Raw genomic sequence first — 17,803 nt, forward strand, 5'->3', positions numbered from 1 at the left:
GCCCCGCCCCGCCCGCAGCCCCCGCGCGGCAGCGTCGTAAAGCGCCGGGCCATGGCGGCCGCCCGGGTGCTGCAGGCCGGTGGCTGTTACCGCCGCCGCCCCCTCTCCTCCGCTTCCTCCTCCGCCTCCTCCGGCAGCGGCCGCGCGGCTGAGCGCGGGGAGCGGCCGGACAGCGTGGTAAACGCGGCGGGGGGCGGCACAGCTCCTGCGGGGGCCGCGGGGGAATCCTCGGGGGCTGCCGCCCCCTCGGAGCTCTGAGCGCGGAGCGCTCCGGCTGCCTCCCGGTAACGCCGGCGGGGCGGGGGCGGCCGACAGCAAACCGCGGTCCCCGCGGCCTCTGGTGTTTGATGTGTTTGTCGAGTCCCCCGGTGTTGGTTGTTGAGGGGCGCTGAGGTCCGGGCTGTTGGCTAACGCCAGATGTTCCGAACCGGGCTGGGGCAGGCACACGCCTGTGTGTGGGGGATGCAGGAAGAACGCCGGGCTGAGGAAAACTTAGAATCACAGAATTATAAAATATGCTGAGTTTCAAGGTCCCTACAAGGATCACCGAAATCCGATTCCTGGCCCTGCAGAGAACAGCTCTAAGAATCGCACCACGGAGAGAGTTGTCCGAAAGCTCCTTGAGCTTGTCACGCTTGGGGCCGTGACCCCATCCTCGGGGAGTCTGTTCCACTGACCATCACCTCAGGGTGAAGAGCCTTTAATATCCAGCCTAAACTTCCCCCGACACAGCTTCATGCTGTTCCCTCGGGTGCTGTCACTGGTCACCAGAGGGCAGAGATCAGCGCCGCAAAAAACTTGGATACTTGCTGGTTCTCTAGAGTATCAGTGGTAGAAAAATGAAAACGACAACAACAAAAAAAAAAGTTGGTTAAAAAAAAATCTCATGATTCGTGCCCATGGTCAAAGAGTTCAAGGTATCTTCTCTGTAGCGCATTTGTAAGTAAAAGTAAATTGTAAGTTGTATGCCATTGGTTTTGGTCACAGTAAATAAGCGTGCTTTATTTCTGAACTTGCTATGCTTTCGTGCTTTAAGTTTCCGTGGCGTTTGGGAATTTATTCCAAATTGAGAGGTTCTTCACAAGTTGTGTCTGTGTTTGGCAGGGCCTGGGTTTCCGCCCCCCCGCGCACTCGCACAGCGACTGGATCGGGCCCCCGGACAGGCACTCCAACCTGCGCCCCGTCATCTTCTACGTGCCCCCCGAGGAGTCGGCGCTGGAGCGGCGGCTGCGGGAGGCGCGCCAGGAGGCCCAGGCCAGCAACCAGCGCTTCTGGGCACGGCACAACCGCGCCTTCCGCCAGGTGAGCGGCCTCGCTGCTGCTGCTGCTGCTGCTCCGCCTGCCTGCCCGGAACCGGGGGGCTGGGGCTCGGTTCTGCCCGAAACCGGGGGGCTCGATCTCCCTGAGCTGGGGCTCGGTTCTGCCCGAAACCGGGGGGCTCGATCTCCCTGAGCTGGGGCTCGGTTCTGCCCTAAACCGGGGGGCTCGACCTCCCTGAGCTGGGGCTCGGTTCTGCCCTAAACCGGGGGGCTCGACCTCCCTGAGCTGGGGCTCGGTTCTGCCCGAAACCGGGGGGCTCGACCTCCCTGAGCTGGGACTCCGGCTAACGGAGGAAATGATGGTTTTGTTGTTCATTTATTTAAATGATGCACAAAACTAAAACTCCCACGTGTTTTATTGCTGCCTAGTGGCATAGAGTATTTGCCTTTTTCCTGTCTTGCGCTGAAAGTATAAAGTTGTAGCTGCTCTACATGCTGGACCTGTCTGTGACTAGAGAAGCTGTTGAAAATTATTTCATGGCTGGTTTTTCTCTTGTCATAAGTGAGAGAAATTTGGTGTAATTACCAAATGATATGTCCTATTTCACTGGCAGTGTATCCCAGCAAGGCTAAAATGAGTCTGTCTTTCCTGATTTTAGCATCTCCCAGCCAATGTGGCATTTTTTTGAAGAACAGTAACAGCTCAGTAATTCACCACTGTTTATGATGTTTAACATCATATCCTCTCAAAGTTTGCAAAGATCCCAGAAAAAAAATGAAGCTTGTTTTTTTTTTTAATTTCACAGAACTGTTTTTAAGTCTGTAAAACTCACACACAAATTATTATTATGCTTCCATCTAAATAATTTTAATTTTTTAGGCTGCATGTTTTCCTCTATGCTCAAAATTTCAGTTATACAGTACAGCACATTTCCGTAGTTTGTTTTACAAACTGAAAGTTTGACTTCTGCCAAACAAGACTGAAGTTTGGCTGTAGCTTTAATCCACAAATCAGTTTTATAAGCATCAGTAGGACATTTGCATGAATTAATTGATGAATGCAGGTAGCAGGATCTAAGTGACCAGTTTAACTAACTCCCTGGATTAAGAAAAGTGTTTAGTTGACACTTCCAAGTATAACAAGTATTGCTAGTTATTTCCAAGGGTGTTGAACACCACATTGCTATGTAATTAAAAACAATGGTTAACTTTAAGGACTGATTACATCCCATTCTAATGTGGAAAAACATGTTTTAGGAAAAAGAAGAATTTATTTATTCAAGACTGAAAGCCAAGGGTCTGGAAATGAGAGATGAATCAGGTTAGTGAGATCTTTGTTAATAGTTTAGGATGCATTCTGAATTCTGCTTAACTTTCAGTTTTGTTAGTTTATGCTCTTTATGTTCTGTCACAAGTAAATCTTAGGGGTAGGATTTAGAACTGTTTTCAGGAGTGTGATAATAAAAGAGACAAGGAGCTTTTTGGAGATGTGCATGTGGAGGTCAGATCATCTGTTGCACTGACATCCCTAATTCCTTCCCCTCAGCCAGAGGGAATGTGCTGAAATCCTAGCCCAGTAATATAATAATTGTGTAGCCTGAGGAGGAAAGGACTTTTACTTTCACGCCTCCTAAGCCAGTGAGCTGGCTGAGATAAACATGCAGAGCATTTGCCTCAAGTGCATGGTATGGTTGGGTGGATAAATTCACAGTCTTTGGCTTCAGGTCCCTGGCGTGTCCAATGAATACAATATTTTTCCTTGGGGGAGAGTAAGGCAGCTGCTATCTGCCTGTCTCTGCCTGGGCACAGTTACTGTAAAATAGTTGTCCATCTAATTCATTGTATGAAAATGAAAACAAAATGCCTTCATAATAATAGTGAATTGGGCATTGTAGTATGAGGTTGAACACTTTGTTCACAGAATAATGATCTGCTTGAGTTCAGTGAAGCATCTGCTCTGACGTTCTGTATGTCACAGACCATTATTTTTCTTTTCTGTTTGTATTCTGGTGATCAGTGTGTACTTGAGAAGTAATTTTAATTAAGATCTATGTTGTTTCAAAACCACTTATTTTATATTGCTGTTTTGTTGGGTTTTTTGTTTTGCTTTTATACTCTAGAAGTAAAAGAGAGTGACCACATACTTCCATTAAAAATAAATCTATATCAACTGCATGCCTTTGGTCAGCTATTCTATAATACAGCTGTGAATGCTTGTAAAAATAAAAATATACACAAACAGTTGGAAGGAAACTTACTTTCCTATGTAATGAATCAGTTTTGCTGTACCAGCATGAAGAAACAAATTAACTATAAGTATTAAGCTGGCAGCCTTCAAATGGTTTTATAGTTAATTTATCCCATAGTATGTTAATACATTGTGGTATATTAGTTTTTTAAATAATGACAAATAGAACCAATCAATAATTTACATTTCTGTGGTCAATCTCAAGAGGTTTAAAATGCATTTTGGAACAGTAACAAGTTGAATATTGTAATTCCATTTCCCTCATCATATCCATGCTCCCTGGGGCATTGAAATTTGACTGTCATTTTAGGGACATTTTGTGCCAGAGGGTTTGTGTAGGAATTGTCTGATAGAGTTGAGAATATTTGCTGGTTCTCAAGATTAGACATCTTGTGCTCTAGCCACAGGTCTTCCTGGACCTTTTGTATTCTGGTTATGGGTGACATATTCAAAATCATCTTTTGTATTTGCCTCTTCTCAAAATAATTGCCTACTAGATTGTTTGGAAGTCTGACATCTCAGAACATAAACTTTTTGCCTGAAGTTACTTGAAATTTATTAACAGTAACAGAAAAAGAATTACATCTGAAAATACAATGTTGATTGTGGATAGTGTTCTTTTGAGATTTATGGACTTGCTTTAGGGAGGGAAATGAAAGTTACTAAATGCTCTCATTGGTACTCTTTAGGCTTCAGCCCTGTGAGAAATTATTTTATTCAAAGGATAGATAGTCCTAGATCTATGCACATTTTCATAGGGGTTCACTGGTTTCCTAAATAGTCTAGAGCTGATAAACTTTATTACTTCCACAAGTAATAGAGGTTTAAGAACTATGCCAGCTTCAAGATGATCAGTATTTTTAATATCCTGTGCTCTCTAGATAAGTTTTAAAAGGTTGAAAGATAAAGGCATATTAATTTGTTCAGGTTTACACAGAAAGCTTGTAGGAGCAAGGAGTTAGACCTAGCATCTGAACCCAGTGTTTTGATCCAAAGAATTGCCTTGACTTTGTTACACCAAAACCTATTTTCAGGTCAGAAAGCAACACTGAATGCAGAAGAAATGGCTGACTTTTACAAGGACTTTCTAAGTAAAAATTTAAAAAAGCATTTGCAGTATAACAGGTATGTAAAAGATAGTTATGTTGACCATTATACATTGCAGTTTAAGTGAAAGGTATAAGATCAAGTTTAAAATGTGAACTTTTTTTCTGTAATTGGTAAAACAGCACAAACCCCTGTAATTTTGGGAAAAAAATTAATGCTGTTATTAGCATTTGACAAATCTGCATTATCATTTGAGTTCTGCTGCTGCTTATTGTTGTTTTAGTGGAAAGATAAGCTCAAGTCTGAGATTTAAAGAGACAAGATCAGGCACATTTTATTATCTTATGGCATGGGTCTTTTCAAGCTGCTAATTGAAACTGATAAATATGCAAATAGACCACTTGAAAGTTCTGTATAACAGATTCTAGCTGACTGTTAAATAAGGACAAGTAAATGTGATTTATCTCAAAGGAAAATCATTTAATGGGAGTAATATTTAATAATCCTGTGTCTGTTATTTTGCAAGTGTCTAGCAAAAAAGTGATCAGCTTTTGACTTTGACAAGGCATAAACTGATCACCTGTCCTGGGTAGAACCTCAGCTACAGCTTGGTAAACCCACATCCAACTCTTCAGAGCATCTCCTGCCTTGTTTCAGTGTTACTGTGTGTACAACTCAATAAACTGGATTGGGGATCTGAAAGGGGTGAAAAATTACTTGCAAACACACATACCCCTGCAAGTAGCTGTGCACTCTTGAAAAAGGGCTAGAAATGAGAGAGGAATGGGAAACTGAAGGAAGACAGCACTTAATCCAGGAATGCTGACCACTGAATGTGAAAGCACAACTGCAGTTTCCTCTCTGTACTGGATTGAGAGATTATTGGGCTCAAAAGTGTCAGGTGTAACTGGGTTCCTCATGGTCTAATGCTAGTGAGAGTTCTGCCATCACTGCAACTGATCTGTAACCAATGGTGGCTTAAGTTTCCTTGTATATTGTACTATATATGTACTATATACTATATATATATACTGTATATATGTACTATATGCTATAAATCATAAAATACTATCCTGTAAGAACAATTTAACTAACAAATATTTAAATATATACATCCTACCTTGCCCATGGAGGGGCAGGGGAGAACCTCACCATAACTCAAAGCAACAGCATGAAAAATGCAAAGAAATTGTTTTTAGTGAAAGGATTATCAATACCTTGACTATAATTGATAAGTGGGAATGCAAATAGTTCATCTTAGAACTGGTTACCAGTTGCCATTATTGCAGTGACCTTAGGATAGCATCCCATCTTCAGGGGAAGATAATTCAGGCTTTGTGCTTAAACATGACCTTCCTTGCTGCTGCTATTGCAGTGACCATAGGATAGCATCCCATCTTCAGGGGGATGCTAATTCAGGCTTTGTGCTTAAACATGACCTTCCTTGCTGCTGACTTGTAAAATCAGGTTGTATTGGCTGCACTGTTGTAGTTTCAAAGTGGAACTGCACAGCCCTGAAAACAGCAGAGCGTTTTACAGGCAGTCTGATTCTGAAGGGTCATATTTATAAAAATCTGTTTATGCATTTAGCTGTATGTTCTTTTGCAGTATTGCCAGCTGGCCTGAAAACTGGCAGCTGAAGTGTTGCAACTTCTAAAATGTAGTTAAAATTGAAGCAATGACTGTGCATAGATGCCTTGAATATTTGGTTCAGGGTACTTAGGATGGAAATACAATTTAGTTTCAGAAAAAAATTCAAGAAGGATATAGGAAATTAAACGTGAAGGGGGAAAAGAAACAGTTGCACTGTTAGCATGATACTTTTATTTAACATGACAATTGAAGGGGTAGCTCAGTGCTGCCTGTCAGTGTGAATTTGGCTGCTGTCCTCACTGAGAGGTTGGTATCTCAGGCTTATGTTAGATCTGTGCATGCAAGGTTTGCCCCAGACATCTCAGGAAAAGACCTAAATCCCAGTGTTCTAGTTCTAGAATTCTATGTATCCTATTGCTCCTTGTGAGCATTTTACAACATGGGAGTGAGATTCTTGTTAGAAACTAGAAAAAAATTTGATATTCTTTTAATTTTTAACAGGGGCAAAGAACTTGAAGCAAGTTTGCAGAGGTTAGAAAGGGCTGATACAGACTACACTGTGAATAATTTTAATTGGTTCCAGAAGCCATGCATGATTCATAAAAATTAAATTATTTAAAGATATAAAGACTAACTTTGACAATATTAAAAGTGTTATCTTTAAAAGATACTGCAGTAGAAGGGTTATACAATTAGCCTTTGAAGTGTGATTTGATTTGATTTTTTGCCACCCTTGTATGAGACCAACTCTGCCCTTTTTAACACAGGCATCTTCATCCCCACACAAACAAATTTTACCTGAAGCACAGCACTGGTGGGCAGTCCAGATAGCTTGGTGATCTGCTTTACTTCTGAAACATGAGACATGGTTTTAACTATTTTATCTCACCTGATTCCACGTGAAGTTGCAACCCTGTAACCCATGTGTAATCTGTTCCTGAATGTGGATATACACACAGACTTTTTCATAGGTTATTTAACTCTTATTAGCTGGGAAAGGGTTGCCACAAAGAACAGAAAATGCAGGTCATCAATGAAATATCATTTGTCAATGCCAAAGGATATTTTAATATAATTGTGTATATTTTTCCTGTTCTTGCTCTGTGCACTGATGATTTTCTTGGCTTTGGAATCCTAGAGATTGGTATAAACGTAACTTTAGGATCACATTCCTCATGGGACAAGTAGCACTGGTGAGAGCTCTGAGGTGGCTTCGTCGGAGAAAGAAAAATGTAGAACAATAATCACAGCTCCATGAAGAATGCAACACTGTATGTTATAAACTTGTGCTTTATAGTAATGTTCAAAATCTGAATGATTGATGCAATAATTACTTGAATTTGTTTGTTAAACTATGTAAATAAAAGTCAACACTGGTCTTAATTTATAATCACTATGTAGATTTCCTTTGCCCTTTATTCCAAGAATATCTAAAATGTTTCTGCACTGAAACACAACAAAGAAAACTTTTAAAAGCTGTTCCTTGTTCATGTCAGATGGAATGGGTAATGAGTGTCCTGTTTTTACTGTAGAGTTTTGGCTGCTAAATAATATGAGATTCAGTGTGCTGCACCTGAACTCTGGTCTCAGAATGATGTCTCCACTAGCTGTATTGGTACATAAAGACAAAAATTTTGCAGCAGTGTCTGGCTGGGGCAGTAGCTATCCATAACTAATACAATATAGGTGAAGGAACGAGTTTGATTTGAGAGTATATATACAATCAGTTTAGAATAATCCTCTCTTCAGTGTCATTATCTGCTATTTTTGATAAAGTTTTAAGATACTATTTCATATAAAGTACTAATACAATAGGATCTTCTTAGATTTTTTTTTAATTAAGAGAAATGTGCCTCCCTTGGACAAGAGCTCCTCTGATCCATAACTGGTAAATGTTTTAGTTGCTGAGCAATTAACAAATGTGCTGCCTGTCATTTACCTTGGTAAAGACAAAACTGGTAATTCCTATATGAAGAATGACATTACTACAAGCATGCACTGCTTTCTCGTGGTTCATTTCTTCCAAAAAAATGTGCTCTTCTCGCCAAATTCACCAAAGCATTGAAAATAACTTGCCTGAGGGTTGTTTTTGTGGCCTCCAGGTAGGTAACAGCAATTGGAAGGAGCTTGGTTCAAGTGAAGTCTAAAATGGTATGCCATTTTTAAATTAAAATAAGTCTTATTCCTCACTATCTTCTCTCTGTCCATTTATACAGTTAAATTGCTTTTTTTTTATCCAGTACCTACTGAGAGGTTTCTGTTAAAAAGAATATATGCTGTGAGAGGAAGTGTTTTCCTAAGGCTGTGCTGTAGGGAAGGTTCTGCTTTTGGAAGCATCATCTCAGTAGCCATTGACCTATTTTTTATATCTAAACATGACATGGTTTATTCACAGGCTTTTTCAACTGGAGCAAAAAGAGCTTTGTCCACATCAGCTATAATAATTTGTCTGCAAAATGAAATAAATGTTACTGATACAGTAGCAGATCAGTGTTTCATACAGCTGTGGTATTATCAGGCTAAAGTGGCCACTGAATTGTGATTTTACGTATTATTAGTAAATGAAAATGAAAACTGTCATTAATGGTGTTTGCTGAGATAATAACCAGCGCTTTGAAAATATTTGTGAATGTTACACTGCATCAGTACTGTAAAGGGTATATATTAAAAATTTACAAAATGCCATGTTTAGGAAAATAAATTTTTGAAATAGACTACTGTGGATATGTCATAATTCTTCAGGGCTTTACAGTAAATCATATCTTACAGTATGTAAGCTTTGACCACAATGTGAATGCACACTTTAATAGGTAGTTCTGATCTAAAACAATAATTGGATAATACAAGAAAATACCCCAGAAAGGGAGAGACCAGAGCCCCAGTGGACTGGTGGTTAATGGCCATATGTTCTGACAGCCTGTGTATAACATCCCTAAGGTAGTTTCACATGTGCTTTAAATGGGTAGAGGTCAATCAAAAGCATTTTCATTTTCTGAGCTGCTCACTTCCATTAACACAGACATTTTTGTGTCTGCCTGCTGAACCAGATCAGGAAATTGATTCACTACTCAAACTAATCCAAGGAAAAAACTGTTCGATGTCAGAGGAGTTAATGTGCCTCATCATGCAGATATGTATTATTTGGCGTGGGGGAGCTGTGGGAATTCAAATGGAAGGTTTTGATTGTGCTTCTGTAAATTCACAGTTAAAACTGTTTTCTGAACATGTAATTTTAGTGTTCATCCCCCAAAAACAATATCAGCATACACTGGACCATGCTGGGATTAAGCTGTGAGCTGCTTTGTCTTTTAAGTACCTCCAGGGACAGTGACTCAACCACCTCCCTGAGCAGCCTGTTCAGCTGCCTGACAACCCTTCTGGTGAAGAAATTTTTCCTAGTATCTCAGCTTCCCCTGGCACAACTTGCAGCCGTGTCCTCTCCCGTTGCTTGTGACTTGGGAGAGCGACTCTCACCTCTCCACAACCCCCTCTGGGGTAGCTGTAGAGAGCAGTAACACTCCAGCAGTACCCTCCCTGTCCTTCCTGAAAGGAGGGCCCAGAACTGGACACAGTGGCTGAGCTGTGGCCTCACCAGTGTTGAGTACAGGGGAAGGGTCACTGGCCCAGCTGACCACAGGCTGCCACTGGCCTTGGCCACCTGGCACACTCTTGCCTCATGGTAGACACTACTGAGATGACCTCTGCTTGTCCTTGTTGACCCTCACACCATTGGCCTTGGCCTATCCATCCAGCCTGTTCAGAGACCTCCTGCCCTCCAGCAGATCACACTCCTGCCCAGCTTGGTGTCTTCTGCAGACTGATCCCCTCATCCTGATCATTGATAAAGATATTAAACAGAAATGGCTCCAGCACTGCTGGGGGATGCAGCACCATCCACCAGCACTCTGGGCTCATCCATCCAGACAGTTTTTAACAGTGAACAGTGCACCCATCCAAGCCTTGAGCAGCCAGTTTCTCCAGGAGAATACTGTGGAAAACACTGTCAAAGCCTTACTGAAGTCTAGAAGGCAGCATCCACAGCTTTCCCCTCGTCCTCTCTTCAGGTCATCTTGTCACAGGACATTGGGTCAGTCAAGCAAGACCTTCCATCTGATCATTCTCAGGCACTTCTGGGGTTTCCAGCACATCAATATCCCTCGTGTCACTGCTGCCACATGGAAATCCGTCCCCAGTCTCCATGAGACAACAGATGAAAGGACCTCTCCAGCACACCCTCCCTCAGACACTGGCGTGTTGCCCCCAGGCTATCTCCAGGCCTGGTTTTATCCTTTTCTCCCTTCAAATTCACTAGGATTCTGTGTGGAGTGCTGAGTCCCTTCATCTAAAACCTATTGAGGGAGTGAGGTATTTATGTGTTAGGTAAGTGTTGAGGTCTGATTTAAATAGATTTAAAATATCTAATAGAAACACTGTGAAAATATGTTATTAAAATTAATCTGCCTGAAATTTTGAATCTAAAACTACATACATTTACTGAGATAATTACATTTTCCGAACAGCCAAAAGCTGTATCATTTTCACCAGTGTTGCATTACTTTTGTTGGGTTTTATCCTTGACTCAGAGCAATTGCAATAACACCAGCTGCTTTTAGATATTATTGATCATAAAACCTTTATACATCAAAGGAAAGCTACGGAGATGCCAAAGACTACTAAAAATAATTTTTTTTTATATATACAAAAGCCTGCTACAGTAACTGAAGCTAGTGAAAAAGATCAAAGAGTGACTCTTCTGTGCACATTTCCTGAGTATAGGAAAAATACAGGGGGGGTGTTCTTATCATTTAAGTATTTAGCTAATCCTGTCAGAAGGAACAGCAGTAGTTCATATTCAGTAGTGTCAGCATATGCCTTTTTAGTCTCTCTCATGTGCTCAGTAAGTCCACAATAAAGCAACAGTATTTTGGTAATTTTCAAAAAGTCTTAGTTTGTATTGACTTGAGGTGGTTTTGTTTTGATAAGCCTGTGTGCTGTTTTGCTATTCACTGAATTTCTCTATTGGCCCATTAATTTTGATAGAATATGAGAGGAGAAAGAGGAAGTGTCCAATGGAAATTAAGCTGCAGACTGACTAAAGGCTGGGCTAAAGTGATTGCAGCATCTTTACATATGATTAATAAAGACTTGTACTTAAAAAAAGAAGAGCTTTTCTCAATTTCATTATGATATTTAAAAGCAATGATAGCAGCTATGGAGGAGACAGCTTCTTAGGCATACTATTAAAATCTACTTCAAAACTCAGACTTGCTGTTTAAAAACTGACCCTTCCTGGCCCCATTTCAAGTGTACTGTCCTGCTTGCAATTTTTAGCTTCCACTGTCACTAAGCAAGATTGGTACCCTACAGGGTAATCAGATTTAGCCAAACAAGAACTTAATTTACATCCTGTGCAGAGCCCACGGGCCAATCTTTTGCATAAAGACCTGAAGATTGAAATGTTTTCGTGAAAGGATAATATATGCCTGGAACTGTAATATGCACGAATAACATTTTCATACTAAAAATTATATCCACTGATCACTGTAAACTGATTCACAGAATAATAAACCCATAATTGAATATTCAAGTTCATTTCTCAAAAACAAATTAGTAAGGGAAACAAAGCTCATTTTATTTCTTAACAGTTTATGTCTTCAGAAGAGTTTATAAGTGCATGGAATGTAATCATCTTGAAGCACATACTTATTAGTATTCACAATTATATAAATCACTTCTTTGTGCCTTGGCTTTGCATTCATTAATGGATTAAGATTTACCCAAGTATTGTGAGATTTACTTGACTGATACATTCAAACAGCAGATGCTGTGGAAGTGCAAGAGTAGTACATTGGGCTAGAAATAGTAAAGGCAAAAAAATACATGTTCCCTTTTCAAGTCTGATCTTACTCAGAAGAAGTATTACTATGTAGTGACTTATCTACAGTCAAAATCAGTTTTAGAAGCCATGTAAATGCTCTGAAGACATGGTCCATTTCATACACTGGCTTGTGTTTGTGGCTTGTGGTTCAAACCAAATACCCATTCAATTGAGTCTCCTGTATTTTGCATGGAAAGGCACAGTGATTCTGCTGCTGGTGTATGCAGGTTCTCATCCTTAGGGTGGTCCCAGGTGTGTTGAGACCGCTTGAGACAGCAGGAGGCAGCAAAAATGTCTGTATGGCTCTCCTGAGGCTGTCAGGAGGCAAGGAGCACCGGCCTGAGGCAGAGCAGCCCTGAAGCTGCTGTGATGGACCATGTGTGCCATGAGTTTGCAGCAGCCCCCCTGCCAGCCAAGGCTTTCTGGCGTTCAGCAGCGCTCTGCTCACACCGCTGCCTCCACTGATATGATTCAGCTGCAGACTTGGCTGTGATACTTCCATCAGCTGAGCCAAAACACATTAACAGGCAAAACACAAGTTTCAGAATCATAAGAAATTCAGGTCACTATTCATATCTCATTGTAAAAGAACTTCCTGTTGACAAATTGTAAGAAATCCTTGCCATGGAAATATTCTCATATGATGATCAGGGTTTAGCATACATTGGCTGTTTTTAAAGTGTTCCAGAAAAGCTACAGACTTTAATTCCTGGAATGACTCAAATTAAAAGTCTAAATTCTTGGGAGAGAGGAGAGAGGGTATGTGTTGTTTTGCAAAACAGACTTTGTAGTTAAGGCTATTTAAGAAGACAAAATCCATGAATTTCAAATTTCAAAAGAGACTGTTTTGATTGCTTTCCAAGTGATTGTATTATCCTGGAGTGTCATATAGAAAATAGCTGGTATGACACAGCATAAATATTCTGCAACAAACCAAGTCAAGCCAGTTCTGACCTTAGTAGCTCTACAATAAATACTTAGGAGAAAACACTTATTTGTTCAAAATTTTATAAGAATGGAAGACAAAATGGAAGCTGAGCTCCAATGGATATGTAAGAAAATGTCTTCTGAATTTATCAATCTTTTTTCACATTTACTGAAATAGCATTTCACTTTTACTGTCATGTCTGGAAAACCTCCAGTTTCCTCAGGCCTCATGAAAAATTCCATCATGGAAAACAGAGCAAAATACTAAGCTGACATATGAGTAAATAGCCACAGGTGCCAATTTGTGCCAAGGAAGAAATCCAGCTCACTTCAAAGAAAAAAATCAGTTCTGTCACTGGATATTGTAGAGCAACTTGAATTGACAAGAGATGCTCAAAATTAATTTTGTTTGCTGCCTCTCCCCTGGTGCAGTTTCTGCTGCTGGGTAAAAAGGGCTCTATTCAGTGGGACACCTGAGGGCTTGCTGGGCTTGTCTAAGTTACCACAGTATCTCAGCCCTAAATCTGAGTGCCACAGGACTGAGTAAAACAGGCTGCTGCTGGGACAATGTGGCTGAAGAGCTGCAATGTGCAGGGCACTTTTCCATCTCAGGAAGATTTTTCTCAGGCTTTTAAATCATGAGGTTCACAGTTTCTCTAAAAGGAACAAAGCAGCTTATTACTTACTGACTTGAGTCTATTATTTATAGGTATTATTAAACAGCCACCTAGCACTCAATGTTCAATTTGGTATGTAATTAACAATGTCATTTCAGTATTTATAGCTACTATATGTTTACATGTAAATTAGAAAAGCAATCTCACTTGTTTACAATATGGACTTTGGTTTTGGGCACTACCCAACAGAATTCATAACCAAAAATTCATAACCAAATTCATATGAGTGTTCATATGAATATTCATGCAGAATTCATAACTAAAAAGAGATAGAAAAGAAGTGAAATTAATGAAAAAGATGGTTAACACAGCATTCCAGCCTCTTTTGGCTGCAAAATGAGTGGGATGGGAAATGACAAATGTGTGAACCATCCTTTAAAGGAATTTAGAGTGCTTTCTGCATTGGTGCACAATAAACCTGGCAGCACCATTTTACAGTTATGTAGTTAATTACAAGGATGTGGGGCACGTTCAACTGCTGCCCACAATGGAACCATTTACAGGGTAGATTTCTGGTCAGTGTTATACACTGGGGAAGGAAGATACTGTCACTTATCAGCCTCTTCTGTGTGAGTCATGGCAGCTTTCAAACATATGGTGATGGTGTACTTTGTGGCCCTTCAGCATGTAAGATGAAGTGTAACACTGTGTAGGCAGCACATTTCACTTTCATGGCTAATTTATATTTATCAGTTGTTCCCAGCTTTGTTTTAGTTTTAAGTGAGGCATGTGTCAGTTCCTGCTTGCAGCTACATTATCTTCAATAGGTAGACTTTGATAAAAAACTGCACTATACATGTCTTTGAAACAATTTCAATATATTCAACAATTTCAGTATATTTTGATTTGAGCTTTCATTATAATAATTATTTTAGATATTAAGGAATTATCTTATGTTAAAATACACAGACTCAAAATCTAAAGTACTGCATATGGCATGTTTCAGCAATTCCCCAGGACTTTCCCAGGAGGCTCTAGTTAATTAGTGTGGCAGAGTGAACTGCTCTCTGTAATCAAAACATCTCCAGCAGTCCAGGTGTTTTAGGTGACAATGGTGTCATAGATAACCATGGCAGCATGGATTTTTTTCTTCAAAGAAATTACTACAAGCTCTACTCTGTGAATTTTCCTGTGCCCAGCTGACCACCAAAGTCAAAGGCCAAGGAGTCCTGCTTTAAATTCTTTTTTATAATTGTCCTCTAAAGTAAAACTGTAGTCTCAGAATATCTGTAATGACCTACATACCAATGAGGTAACTGCCTTCTTAGCCAGTTGCTGCATAAATTACCTAAATTGAATCTAGTCTTTGGCACAAGGAAAACCTTCAGAACATGATGTGATGCAGCAGTGTCTGCCAAACTTTTAAAACTAATAGCGTCCCCTCACTGGTTTTTGTATACCTATACTGGTCAATAAAAAACCTCTACACACATGTAGGAGGAATTGCTTTCTTCAGAAATAGACACCTACAAGGCTACTTTCTAAGGCCTCCTTTCACATCCCCTAAATACAGGGGGCACCCTGGGTGTGGGTAGGCTAGGTTAGAGATGGGCCCCATGGAGGGAGATCATCTGTCCTTATCCTGCATCTGCTCTGTTTCCCAGGAGACAGGATGAGGAACAAAATATCTGGCACAGACAGTTCTGTTTGCTATTGATTTTTAGAGTGACTCTGCCCTTCTCAGCCCCATGTCCTGTCTACCATCCATCTTGCCACAGGCACATTCAGAGAAGCCATTTTCTGTACAGACATAATTGGTCATTGGCACAGAAACAACAGAAACTATTGTCACACAGCAGAAGCATTTCCATTTCCCTTTCCCCTGGGGCAAACTGTATTACCATGAAGTCCCCAGTCCAGAGCAGCTGGGTAGTGCCCCTGAAATACCCTCTTAACACAAGCTTAAGACAAACTCCAACAATGAAAGTGAATGTACAATGGCCTGCCATAAAAAATGAGAAATTCCAACCAACATTGAATGCCAAGTGAATTTGGTATAATTCCATATAGACCATTAGCTAAGGAAGAGAGAAAAGCATTTAACAGAAGAAAGGGGTACAAAATATTGGCAATTACTGTGCCATGTGCAGAAAAGGAATACATCCACTGTAAGGGAGGCTTACTGATAAATCTAACTTGGGAACAAGCATTTCAGATAGTGACCATGGCACAAACAATTGTAGCTCTTCAGGCTCAAAAAAGGTGAAGCAAATAGGAGCAGAGAAGGGCAAATTGAATAATCAGGGAGATGTAGAATCTCTTTTAAAGAGATTAAGAGTTCAGTTTGTTTAGCCAAGCAAATTGATGGTCACGAGGGGAGGAAGATGTGCAGAATCTGCTACACAGGTGAGTGGAGGAAGAACCAGCTAAGAGAGTTAAGCAGGAAAGAATCTTCTTTTTCTACAATAATTTAATTAAACATATAAAAAAGAAGTGCTACCTATGAGGACTTCCTTAGAAATGCAAACACATAGAGAAATGGGGCCAATGACTAGCCAGGGAAAAGAGCCAGGAAAAAAATAACACAATTTGGCACAATATCTGTATGTATATATTACCCTTGAGAATGCACAGTGAAGGAGTGATGTTCTTGGGCAGGAAGGGCAAGATGTCTGCTTGGTTTTCAATGGACTTTGATAATTACATTTAGAAAAAGACCAGATTAGGTGGTTATCTGTAATGGCTTTTAGACTTCAGAGATTTAGTTGTCTTTCATCAGTAGGTGCAAATTTCTACTTGGAAAAAGTCACATACAGCCATACACTGGCATTACCATTTCTTGTGATTAGCTTATGCATAAGCTTTAATAAAAGGCAGCACCTGAAAAATCACAGCTTCCTTCTTCTCCAAATGTATGTAGGAACCTCAGTGAGAATAAAGAGACTAGATCTCCTATATCTGTGTGAGGAAGCACCAGTTTTCCTGGTACTGAGGCAAGTTTAGTGCCTCTGCTTGATGTTGATTACAAAAAAATTAGTGCTTTTCCTACATTTTCAGAGTCACTTCTCAAAATAAGAAAAATCTCATACTGCCTTATGAAATTATCCCAGATTTACACTAGCGTGTCACTGAAATTACAGCCCTCACAGTCCTCACATGTTGGTTGTTTTGTTTTGGTGGGTTTTTTTTTTGTTTTTGTTTTGGGTTTTTTGTGTTTTTGTTTGTTTGTTTGTTTGTTTGTTTTGCTGTTTTTGTTTTTTTTTTTAGGAAAAAATATTTTTCATCATAATGAAACTCTGGAGGATTTAGTGAAAAAAAAAAGGTTATCTATAAGTCTTCTTTGCTAAGGATCCTAAAATGACTACTGAAATTACCAAAGAAAGAGCCTCACCTAAACCAATTGCAAGTAATCTGGCAGCCAAACTGGATGAATTAGCAGCTCTCTAAAGGAATGCTGACAAACCATACAGGTAATTAAGAGCTGGTGTTCTAAGAAAGGGAAGGGGATAATGCAAGCAGTAAGAAACCAGACTCTTAGAAATTAGTAAAGGTGATCCTTTTTCCCCCTGCTTTTACCTGCATGTTTCTGGGTTTGAGCAAAGACACATGATGTTGTGTTTGGAAGAGTCTGTTTGTTGTGTTTGTGGAATAATTTTTTTTTTCCCATCAATACTAGGCCTTATCCCAATATAGAGGTAAAAAAGGGAGCTGAGTCATAGTTGGGAAGTAAGGATATAGGAAGATGAACAGGAAGTACTGTACTACAGACTGAGTATTATTATTCCAGTAGTGGCCAAGTGTGATATTCCATCAACAGCATGTTTTTTATTTCCTCTGGAGGATCTAATACACTTCTGCAATGGTTCAGTGGCTGAGGTAGGTGAATACAGAAATAAATGTAACTTCCTGTGACTCATATGCAGAGATTAATAATCCTCATAACTTTGAATGAGCAACTGAAACCCCAGGGGAGAATAAACTCACTGAGAAGTGAAAGTATGGAGGAAGGAAAGGAGGAACCCAAACGGAATGTTATCTTTCTTCATGCATAAGCACTAAAAGTCATGCAGAGTGAATATGGAGAAGAGAATTTTTCCAAGCTAGAAAGGTGCTGGTAGTCAACCATCAGCTGACTATGGAACATGGTGGCAAGTGAGGAAGAAAGTTGCTTCATCTTTCAATGAAATGAGAGGTATGACAGAAGGCAGAACAGAAATTGGTGGTGGTGCATAGT

The 17,803-nt window shown here is 40.2% G+C and overlaps 1 protein-coding gene across 2 annotated transcripts; it reads left to right on the plus strand.

Moving 5' to 3' along the window:
* Positions 1-20: 20 nt before the first annotated feature.
* Positions 21-8,861, plus strand: LOC121358193 (cytochrome c oxidase assembly factor 8). Of its 2 annotated transcripts, none has more exons than XM_041476149.1 (5): positions 21-177; positions 1,105-1,302; positions 2,517-2,580; positions 4,542-4,632; positions 7,286-8,861. In XM_041476149.1, the coding sequence occupies exons 1-5, from the start codon at positions 52-54 to the stop codon at positions 7,389-7,391; spliced, it is 585 nt and encodes a 194-aa protein (XP_041332083.1). In that variant the 5' UTR covers positions 21-51; the 3' UTR covers positions 7,392-8,861. The 2 variants fall into 2 exon arrangements, with proteins under 2 accessions (XP_041332083.1, XP_041332084.1); XM_041476150.1 differs by lacking the exon at positions 7,286-8,861 and adding an exon at positions 6,915-7,279.
* Positions 8,862-17,803: the final 8,942 nt, after the last annotated feature.

Source organism: Pyrgilauda ruficollis, unplaced genomic scaffold (genome assembly GCF_017590135.1).
Source record: "Pyrgilauda ruficollis isolate IOZ18807 unplaced genomic scaffold, ASM1759013v1 scaffold38, whole genome shotgun sequence".
Lineage (NCBI taxonomy): Eukaryota > Metazoa > Chordata > Aves > Passeriformes > Passeridae > Pyrgilauda > Pyrgilauda ruficollis.